We start from the raw sequence: 12,235 nt of genomic DNA on the forward strand, positions 1-12,235 counted from the left end.
ATAGAATATGGAAATCAATTATTTTTATGACTCGGTTTTGTGGTCCCGAAACCACTTCCCGACTAGGGTCAATTTTGGGCTGTCACATATCACAAGTAGATACACATGTAACATGACCGAATCACATGGGATGGATAGACCATAATTGGCAATGAGTTATAATAATGAGCCAATCTTGAATGTGTTATAAGGCATAGACATTCTTGATACAAGAGAAATAATCCTAGCATGTGTAAGACCGATGAAATGAGGTTTGCATGCAATGAGGTTTATCGAGGTCACGTAAGAGTATAATTAGGCCTGGCTATATGTTATGGAAACCTATAAGTAAGAACATATGTTAGAGGGTGACCAAAGGCTTGGAAAATAACCTAACATGGTCCACACGGTAGACACACGAGCGTGTGTCTAGACCGTGTGTGACATACGGACCACACCATGGGCGTGTGGCATAATCGTATGTCCCCTGCACCTAAAATTTTAAGTCAGAATGCATGGTAGTAAACATACGGGTAGAGATAGGGTAGTGTGTCTCAACCGTGTGGAGGACACGGCTTAACACATGGCGTGTGTCTTGGCCGTGTACCCCTAAATGCATGCTGACGTCATAAACAGAATGCTCTAGTTTTTAGACACGAACGACCACACGGGCGTGTCAAGGCCATGTGAAGACATGGGCCAGAGACACGGCCGTGTGCTTGGCCGTGTGAAAACCCTTGTAGGCTCGAAGTAGAAAATAAATTCAATTAACTCCACATGGGTAGGGGACACGGGCGTGTCCCAAAGCACAGGGCGTGTGCTATGTCTCCACACGGGCGTGTGAGACACTAACTCAGAATTTTTCTTAAAACTTTCTTAGGTCCTCGGTTTAGTCCCAGACCACTTTCAATGTATGTTTTGAGCCTCATAGCCCATAATAGAGACACCAAGATGTTATTGGATTGGTTTTAAATTGGAACGAAATTTTATAACCTGTATTTCCTGAAAATGTTCAAGTACATGCCTGGTAACGCCTCATACCTGGACCCGGTCTCGGGTACGGGTAAGGGGTGTTATAGAACTATTACAGGTATATACATGAAATACATAGAAATAATGTTACATGATATATAGATATATGAAATGGATGTTACTTGTAAATGGAATTTGATAAATTGTTGTGTTCATCCATGATTATTGACTTGTATATATGTGTTTACATGGCTAACATGGTTGGTGAATATGTGCTTAGGCATTTGGCCAAAATGTATTGGGATATGCTTTGTTACTTACCTATTACTTGATTAAATGGTAAGTTAAATTCTCAGTTACGAACTTATTAAGCTTAAATACTTACTCTGTGTTATTTTCCGTGTTTTATAGTGAGTCAAAAGCTCGTTCGGATTGGAAGCTTATCGGAGCTATATCACACTATTCATTGACTCCTTCGGTACTTTGGGTTGGTTAAATTTTGGTTATAATGGCATGTATAGGTTATTTTGGCTAATGTTGGCCTATATGTTTTGTTGGGTTAATGACCATATTATTTGGCTTGTGTTTTTGTATATTTTGGTATGTATATAAATTATCTTAATATGGTTGATGTGTGGCTTGATTTGTTGTTGAATGATGAAAGGTAATATGATAGCTAAATGTATATTTGGTACATGTGTTTTGTGATAGAATGAATTTATGGTAGATTGATATTTAAGTAAGTATGAACTATTTGGTCAAATGATGCTAGTTATAGAATGGCAATTTTAGTACCAAATGGTTGTGTTTTGGTAAGTAATTTACATGGTATGTATTGATACAATATGCTTATAAGTTAGTTGATTAATTGACCAAATTGAGTATATAGTTATACATGTTTATATATTGTCAATTAAGGTGTTTAAGAGCATATTGGTTGTATATGATTATACCATTTATATAAAGCTAATATGCATAGTTTTGGTGTCTTATTATAGCTTGTGTATATGTGCATTTGTGGTTGTAGGTATATTTCAATTTGGGTAAGAAAAATGGCTTGTAAAATGGCCTATTTTCGTCCATATGGGTAGAGACACGGGCGTGTGTCTCAGTCGTGGGTGACACCCAACCAGATGACACGGCCATGTGTCCGTTGTAGCTTTCAAAGGGTTGTAAGTTAGGCTGTTACATGGCCTGGCACACGGGCGTGTGGCTTGGCTATGTGACCCAAGTCAGTGAGTTACACAGGCACGGATAGGGGCTGGGACATGGCCGTGTGTCCCTACTTCGAATGTCCACACGACCTGAGACACGGGCATGTCTCTTGACCGTGTGAGTCAAATGGCTATGTGATCCCTGCAGCATTGAAAAATTTCAATGTTTTCTAAAAATTTCTCTGAGTTTCTGATTTAGTCTCGACCTATTTCTAATGTGTATTTTGGGCCTCGAGGGCTCGTTTAAGGGACAATTTGTATGTTTTGAATTGGTTCTAATATGTTTAATGATATGTTATGAAATGTTTAAATTTTCTATCCATTTGAATTGAAAACTCAGGTAATGCTCCGTAACCCTGTTTTGACGACAGATACGAATTAGGGGTGTTACATTTAAATATGACTTAAGGCATTTCCTAAAAGAGTTCCCAACAGTGTTTTTGAATGATCAATCCACCATAGTAGTCTGTTAGTATAGGAAATTTGGCGTATTCGTAATTATGAGTGGTTTAAGTGTTCGTCAGAATTTGAGTTGTCTACGTTGCGTAAGGAAGTTATTTGAATTATATGGTATCCACCAAATCTAAGTAGTTTTCATGACAAGTATAGAGATTTTCTAGAGTTTAAGTTGTTCACCAAGTTGGGCGTTCTCATGATATGTAGCAGGGTTGTTTGGAATTCCACTGGATGACTTAGAATGTTCATTCATCAAAATAAGTTGTGATTTGGGTTGGTTTAAGTCATGACTTGACTGGTAACCTAAAAGTTACCAAGTCCAGTATGAGAGTCCGTCAAAGGTAGGATCCATAAGAAGTTCATCCTAAAAGACCAATTATTATAAGAATTCACCGAAAGTAACATTTTTGTGTATCATCTAAGAGAAGTTTTCAACATCTGTTTGTGTGAGAGTCCGGTTAAAGTAGATGGTATAAATATCTTTCTAAGGAATGTTATCGTTCTCTAAGAAGAATATGAGATCCCCGTTGAGTGATGAAATTCAAATTCTGTCTAATGTGAGTTCTGTATGTAGGATGGTCAAGTGTGAAGGTTGGCATACATGTATATGCCAATATTCGAAAAGGTATTCACAAAGACAGAAAGGAAATCCATAATCTTTAAGATGAGGAATTTAACAACAAATGCTCCAATATAATCTGGATTAAAACTCTCTAATTTCGTTTGAACTTACAAGTGTTTGTTTATGTTGCAGGTCCCACTTTAAGATAAGCTTCGCTAGGAGGGGCTAAGCCAAAATTACGCCTATGTAGCGGTTTGAGTTGCAATGTTATGCATACAGAGTACACCATAGAAGTATGGTGTTTAGTACTCTATGCCATAAAGAGTGTTTTTAACAAAGTTTTAAGTTGTAACGTCCTATGTTGTATTTGAAAATCTGATGTATTATTAAACATCCTCTTTTATTAATATTTTGATTTTAGACCATAAATAAAGGAATAAAAAGTAGGTTTTTAAAATGGCTTTACATCTGTCCTAAAATTTTGCTAAGTGTTTAAGTTTGTAGCATCCAATATCCGAATCCAGTGATTTGGGTCGGGTAAAAGGTGTTATACAGATAATATAACTTATTTTAATTATGGAAAGACATTTCAGTAAATTTTTTAACCGAGTAGGTAACTCAGTTGAGGGTGACATCAGCTTAATAAAAAACTTAGGATCAGTTTAGAATTGCCTTTAAGAAGCACTTTTGGGACAAAAAATACTTTTGAGATAAAAACATTGATAAACAAAATGCTTATGAGTTTTTCAAAAATACTTTTAGCCAAAAAAAAATTTATTTCTCAAAAGTGTTTTTCAAAAGCAATATTAAACTAAACCTAATAAAATAGAATAGATTTTAACACATGTTACAATCAACAAATATATGTTAAGCTTTGAAATTACACGTGAATCTAGTTTGATAATAAAATTGTATTATATATATTTATAAAATATATGTTGTATGATTTTTAGATTATCTAGTTACTGAAGAATTTTTTTATAGAATATATTTATTATATAAGTTAATTTTTTATTCATAAAATGAGTGGATTCTAAAAACAACATATGATCTTGTTCCTTACTATTAAAAAGCGAGCAGTTTTTGTTGATACAATATTGTATATCCAACTTCGAAACTTTGACTTTCAATATCAACTTACAACAATTTTATCCTCAAATATTAATATTTTATTATCAATTAATCATTGATGTGATGGTTAAGTTTTTATTCCTTCAAATCTAAACAATTCCATAAATTATAAAGTTAGTGAATCATATATAACTTTCATCATTATTATATTATTACCCCCTTTTAGAAATTTAATAAAAATAGATTTGAATCACCCAACTTATCCCCATATAACAAAGATATGTTTTTTTTAGTTTTTAATTCTATTTTATTCAATTAAGTAACCCAAAATAGTGTAATTCTAATTCAATAAATTAAGTGACCCAAAATATTCAATATCTCAATAAATAGATAACTAAAAAATCCTAAAATATATTCGTTGTCACTTTCACTGCAACCACTTGTTGACATACCATTGATTGACATCTCTAAAATTAAATATAAGTTATTATTTTTATAGTTTACTTAAAATAAAAAGGTTAATCGCTACTCTAATAAAATCTCATCTTGAGTTGATTTTACGTGCTAATAAAGTAACAACTTAATTTTAAAAAAATAAAAATTTAAAAATTATAATTTTTATTATAAAATTTTTTATCTCTTTCTATAATTATATATATAAAACAATTATATAACTTAGATTATAAGTTAAAAATGAATGATTAGATTAAAAAAAATAGGTTGGAACTCCTTTTTTATATATATATATATATCAATAGCTTAAAAAATAAAATATAATTTTTTAAAATACTATCATTAACTTTGGCTAAAAACACTAGTAAAATATATATATATTTATATTTATATTTTTTGAAAATAAATACATTCATATATTCATTTCCTTCTATACAATGTCAAAATGGATATCACATAGTCTTCTATCTTAATAAAATCTTAGCAAAGTAAATGCAAATAATTAGATGTATAATGGTAAATTTATTTTTTAACATTAAATTTAGTCATTTATTTTTAAAAAAAAATATCGAATCACTTTTTTTAATGAAAATGTTAATTAAAATATAATATCTTTTAGTGACGTTGGTGTGACAACCTGTATGATAATATACGTATATTTCATGTTAACATAATATATTAAGTCAAGAAATAATTTAAAATTTATTAAATATTTTAAAAAATAAAAATATTCATATTTTTTTTAAAGAAAAATGAAGTACACATGAATTACTATGTAGGTTGTCATGTTTAGAAAATTAACATTTTAATTAGCATTTCTATTAAAAAACAATTTGAATAATTAAATTTAACTCTTTTTTAAAAAAATGAGTATAAAAAAAATAAATTAATAAAATGTGTAAATGTTAAGAGTATTAACGAAATATTTTAGAGGTAATTAATTAAGGGTAAACAACAAGTTGAATAAATTATGTTTTTGTGTAGGTTGGAGAATTTGCTAATTGCTTGATTGAGGTTAGGCTCGAAGTAATGAAATCCTTCACTCCTTTAAACTTCAACATTATTCTTTTAATGTTTTTGACCAACTGATTAATTTGTTTCTTCAATGTAGGGACTAGCTGTGCAATTTAACAAAAATTTGTTTGATGTCATACTGTCAACTGCCGAAAGTCGTTAATTTATATATTAATTTTTATACGAATATAGGTGACTAAATTTATAATTTATTAACAACCAATGTTAAATAATACCTTAAATATAACACCATGTTTGGTTAAAGAATGGAATACCATTTTCCTTTTATTAATTAAATATTATTTGATTGAACGTAATATTCATTTAATAAAATGATCATTATTTTTTTCATAATAATTATTTTTTAATATCACTAAAAATAACTATTTTATATAATATTAAATAATAAAAAAAGTAATTTTCATATTAATCCTTTAAAATTTAAATTATAAAATATTTTAATCTAATTTAATATAAAAATATTTATATTAAATTATATTTAATAATAATTATATTAGAATATAATTAAATTATTTTTAATAATAATCCTATTAAAATTTAATAATAATAATAATAATAGTAATAATTTATCTAAAAAATTATGCTAAGTCTTTTTTTGTTATGCTATTATATCATCGTTTCGTTTATCCAAACACAAAATATTTTTACAATTTTATTTAATTTCTTTTAATCAAACACTTGAATAACAATTTACAATCCATTATAAATTTATTAAGTCTAAGTGAATTAATAAAATCATTAGTGTGTTCTTCATTGTTGTGCGACTGGACAGAGTTTCCATTTCAGACACAAAACTAAACTAGAAACAAAACCGCCGTTCAGTTTCTGTTATTGCGTCTTCTTCCATTTTTGACTCAGTCACTCATATCTCTCTTCACTTCTCTTAGACAGCTACTTAAGGTAAATGGCTTGAAAGTCCCATCTTTTACACAATACCTTTTTTTTTTGTTCTTGCGTTCATTTAGATTAATCCGTGGTACTCATAGTTGGTCCTTTGGATCTGAAATCTTCATCTTCTTTTAGCTAAGGAAATCTGGGTTTCATTTGATAATTCCATTTTGAAAGCTTAAAGTCCTGTATGTGTCCCGGATCTGGCGTTGTGAACCCCATTTTGACTCCACCATGAATTCAGCTGATACGTTCTGTTCTATGTGTATTATCATTCTAGTCTCCTTGTTGTTTCAACTTGTCTTAGCTGCTGATTATGTTCCAACTGAAAAAATCCTTCTAAATTGTGGTGGGAAATCTGAGGCCACCGATAATGATAATCGGAAATGGACACCCGATGTTGGGTCGAAGTTTCTGGTGGGAAGCGGGAATTCGGTGGCTTCCCAAGCTGCCACGCAAGATCCTGCCGTTCCCGAAGTTCCTTACATGACAGCCCGTGTTTTTCGCTCCAACTTCACCTATAGTTTCCCGGTCGTACCTGGTCGGAAATTCCTTAGGTTGTATTTCTATGCTAATTCCTACGATGGGCAGATTGCAGCCAATGCTTTGTTTTCGGTCACTTGTGGTTCCTACACTCTTCTTAAGAATTTCAGTGCTGCTCAAACCAGTGAAGCTTTGAATTATGCTTTTGTTGTTAAGGAGTATTCCATCAATGTGGATGATGACCATTTGAACCTAACATTTACTCCTTCCACTCCCTCTAATGCCTATGCGTTTGTCAATGGGATTGAGGTTTTGTCAATGCCTGATATTTATGGTAATGCCGATGGGATGTCCATTGTCGGACAGAATATTCCCTTCACCATCGATAATAGCACTGCCCTCGAGAATATTTACAGACTGAATGTCGGTGGAAATGATATCTCACCTTCGGCTGATACAGGTCTGTTTAGATCTTGGTATGATGACCAGCCATACCTGTTTGGGGCTGCGTATGGTGTTTCGGGGGCTGCTGATCCGAATGTCACTATCGATTATGGAACCATGCCCACTTATATTGCACCAAAAGATGTATACGCCACTGCTAGATCCATGGGGCCGAATGCTGAAATAAACAATCATTACAATTTAACTTGGATGTTCGGTGTTGACTCTGGATTCTCCTACTTGGTCAGGTTACATTTCTGCGAGTTTACTGATAACATCACCAAGATTAATCAGAGAGTGTTTGATGTGTACCTAAACAATCAAACAGCTGATCAAGGGGTCGATGTGATTGCCCTGGCAAGTGACCAAGTTGATGTTCCTGTGTATGTGGATTACGTTGTTATTGTTCCTGGAGGGAATTCACAGCAGGATCTTTGGCTTGCATTGCATCCAGACACGAGTGGCAAGCCCCAATATTATGATGCAATCTTAAATGGTGTGGAGATATTCAAGATAAGTGATCCGAAAAGCAACCTTGCAGGGCCGAATCCTGTCCCTGGTCCAAAACAGGACGTAGTCAATCCATCATTGGCTTTGCCATCTCATCAAGGTCACTCGAAGAACCAGAAGGCAATTATTGCTGGTGGAGTAAGTGGTGGAGTGGTTCTAGCTCTTGTTATTGGTTTCTGTGTTGTTGCTGCTTCGCGCCGTCGTAGGCATGGAAAGGATCCTAGCACGAGTGATGGTCCATCAGGATGGCTTCCTCTTTCGTTGTATGGAAATTCACACTCTGCAGGTTCAGCAAAGACAAATACCACAGGGAGCTATGTTTCCTCCCTTCCTTCAAACCTTTGTCGCCATTTCTCATTTGCCGAGATCAAGGCTGCTACAAACAACTTTGACGAGGCTTTAGTCCTTGGGGTGGGAGGTTTCGGAAAAGTTTACAAGGGAGAAATTGATGGCGCAGCAACTAAAGTTGCAATCAAGCGTGGCAACCCACTATCTGAGCAAGGTGTGCATGAGTTTCAGACTGAGATAGAAATGCTTTCCAAACTCCGCCACCGCCACCTTGTTTCGTTGATCGGTTACTGTGAAGAGAACTGTGAAATGATCCTAGTTTATGATTATATGGCTTATGGAACGTTGCGTGAGCATCTCTACAAAACCCAAAAGCCGCCTCTTCCATGGAAGCAAAGGTTTGAAATATGCATTGGTGCTGCTCGCGGTTTACACTATCTTCACACTGGTGCCAAACACACTATCATTCACCGTGATGTGAAGACTACCAACATTCTTCTGGATGAGAAGTGGGTAGCGAAAGTTTCCGATTTCGGATTGTCGAAAACTGGCCCCACATTGGATAATACTCATGTAAGCACTGTTGTGAAGGGTAGCTTTGGCTATTTGGATCCTGAGTATTTCAGAAGGCAACAGCTAACTGATAAGTCCGATGTTTACTCATTTGGGGTCGTCCTTTTTGAAATCCTTTGTGCCCGTCCAGCATTGAATCCTACGCTGCCAAAGGAGCAAGTGAGCCTTGCAGAGTGGGCTGCACATTGTCACAAGAAAGGCATCCTTGATCAGATAATGGATCCGTATCTGAAAGGGAAGATAGCGCCGGAATGCTTCAAAAAGTTTGCTGAGACTGCAATGAAGTGTGTAGCTGATCAGGGAATCGACAGACCGTCCATGGGTGATGTGCTATGGAACCTGGAGTTTGCTTTGCAGCTGCAGGAGAACGCCGAAGAGAGCGGCAAGGGAATTAGTGAATTGGAAGTTGAGGAGGGGACCTACGACGTAACCTGTAAAGGCAAGAAGGATCCTAATGCATCCCCTGGTTTGGACATAAATGTGACAGATTCGAGGAGCAGCGGCATGAGTCTGAGCATCGGGGGTCGCAGCCTAGCTAGTGAAGACTCTGATGGGTTGACACCAAGTGCTGTTTTTTCACAGATCATGAATCCGAAAGGGCGTTGAGGTTTCATTGTATTCATTTACTTAATTAGTTACTATACATAAGTACTTTCTTTTTTCTATTTACCACTTTAACTGGATATGTTTTGAGCGCAGTGAGTAATTTGTAGCTGGAATTTGATGAAGAGTGTAAAAATAATGGGTTGTACCGTCATTTGCATTTAAGTGATAGCCCCCCCTAAGTATTGTGTATTTGCTATTGAGATGTATGTATGTATGTATGTATGTATGTATGTATGTATGTATGTGCAGATTATGACATAATCATGATATGTGTGCGGTGGTGGATGAGATGAGAGGGATTTGGTGTAATCCGAGTGTTTTGCTTCTTACTTGGGTTCGGCGTTATTTGTGGAACAAATAGATTTGCTGAAATATTTTATTTAATTCTAAAATTGACGAGAACATTTGGATTAACTGTCAAAATCATATGAGTGGAAAAGCAGCCCATCTGTACATGAGGACTTTGAATAAATAAAAGTTGTAGATGAACATAATAAATAATCATCATCATCGGCATTACTTTCAATTTTTGTATTATTTAATTATTTAAATGAATATAAAAACCATTGGGTGTTGTTATTTAAATAAGGGAATGAACTAAATTTCTATAGCTGTTAAATAATTAATTTAAAGATTAGGGATTGGATTGAAATAATATGGACTAAATTGATTAAACATAAAAATTTAGAATTGACAACTCTAAGCAAACACATAGATAATTGAGACCGAAAAAAACTTTATCGTGTATAAATTTGGTTGTCCTTATTTAGTCTAAGTGAGATTGAGAGATTAATTATACTAAATTGTAATTAAGTAATTTATAACTGAGAGGTGAAAATTAATCCAATTAGAAAATTATTCAATACAATTCGAATTAATTATTAACACAAATATTAATCAACTACTAATTTTGTCTTTAATTATTTTTGGTACAATTTTGGATTTTTTTTACAATTTAGCCCTTTAGCTATTATTGTAGTTCAATCTTTCCAATTTATGATTTGTTATACTATAGCGTGTTAGACATTAATTAATTAGACTTTCTAGTTGGCATGCTTGTTGCGGTTAATTCATTTTTATCAATCAATCTCCTGTGGGTTCGATTTAATAATATTCCATAAGTATTCCATTGCGCACACTTAAAAATATTACAATTAAACTTGCGACACTTGTAGAACATTGCATGTGTTATTCTTTGTTTGCACTTTTTTTTTATCAATGTACGTACCCTGAGGCACGATCAAGTTGGCGCCATTGCCGGGGAGATTTTGTGTTTGGTAGTTGAATTGTTTTGTGATAATTTTCATGCCTTGTAGTGAGATAATTAGTGATCTCTAAAATTATAGATACAACGCTTAACTCTACTTTATATTCTTCTTCTTTTCTGATAATCATTCTTCACTTCAGTAATGTACAATAATAGTTATAGGTGACCAGAAGATCAATTCGAGCCTGATGCAAATGGGGTTTCGATGTCTAGCTGGGATTACAATGATAATTATCGGAGACAAAGATATGAGTGTTCTTACAAGTCTCATGGATATAGGTGGCCAAGTAAGCAATATGGATATGATGAGCAGTCAAGTTTGACGAATGGAGCTTCTACGGAAAATTGGAGCTATGAGGGCTATTATGGGAGTCAGGAGTACTTGCACGAATATTCTTATGATCGATATGGCTATGCAAACGCGATGGATGACTACAACCAAGGTTGGTCGGGTAGCTATTCAGCATATGGTTCGTATCCCCATATCGTTATCTGGAGAGGGATGTGGAGAATGAAGAATATCTCGGCAACCCATCTTTTGCCACAGACCGATACATTAGAAGCTAAGATGTCATCTTAGTCCAATTTGTTTGACAGGTTATTTGAATCTGTTAGAAACTGGTGCATGATGAATGCTCCTGTGGAAGAGAGCGTCGAACATGATGTGCACAAGTCTGAAGAGGAGGTCCCCTATGTTAATGTTGAACATGATGAGTTGAAGGACGATTTTCATCAGAAGTTGGAAATCAGAGAGTTGTGTATTGAACCGGATCAAGTTGTAGACAAACCCGTTCCTATTGACGTAGAGGTAGAAGTCATTATATTAGAAGTCAAATTGTATTTTACTCTTTTTACTCAGGAAAATGGGTAAACCAATCCCTGTATATTAAATTAAAGAGCAAATTGATCATATTTGTTAAAATTTTATCCATTTGTACTGCTAAAAATTGTTGTGGTTAACAGAATAACTTAACAGTGACATATTGCGTATTGCATGTACCTCATGCTGGTATATAAGAACTAGTTTTTAATAGCAAAATGAATGAGACTTTTAATTAAAGGACCAGTTGGCTCTTTGATCTAATGTATAGGGACTAATTTGTCTATTTTTCAATAGGAAAGATAAAATGCAATCTGACTCCAAGTATAAAAACTTCCATAGTACTTTTAGTGCAAACTTTGCTAGTTAATCCCCAATTTAGAAACAATGTAGTTGACCAGTTTTCTCTAATGTAGCAAGCTTATTGTATTGAGGACCTGACCTCTCAGATTGAAGCAACAAGTATTCTTGTTGAGAAACTGATCATGGAGAATACGGAGCTTGTTGAGATGGTGCCTTTTTGTGCTGCAACACATTATGGTTTTATTTATTCTACTATTGTTCTTTTCAAGACAAAAATACAAAGGCAGTTTTTTCAGTGTGAATGTAGCTAA

The 12,235-nt window shown here is 34.0% G+C and overlaps 1 protein-coding gene across 1 annotated transcript; it reads left to right on the top strand.

The window, feature by feature from the left end:
* Positions 1 to 6,470: 6,470 nt before the first annotated feature.
* Positions 6,471 to 9,723, top strand: LOC107887317 (receptor-like protein kinase FERONIA). Its single transcript, XM_041109145.1, has one exon. The coding sequence runs from the start codon at positions 6,865 to 6,867 to the stop codon at positions 9,532 to 9,534; it is 2,670 nt and encodes an 889-aa protein (XP_040965079.1). The 5' UTR covers positions 6,471 to 6,864; the 3' UTR covers positions 9,535 to 9,723.
* Positions 9,724 to 12,235: the final 2,512 nt, after the last annotated feature.

Source organism: Gossypium hirsutum, chromosome A03 (genome assembly GCF_007990345.1).
Source record: "Gossypium hirsutum isolate 1008001.06 chromosome A03, Gossypium_hirsutum_v2.1, whole genome shotgun sequence".
Classification (NCBI taxonomy): Eukaryota; Viridiplantae; Streptophyta; class Magnoliopsida; order Malvales; family Malvaceae; genus Gossypium; species Gossypium hirsutum.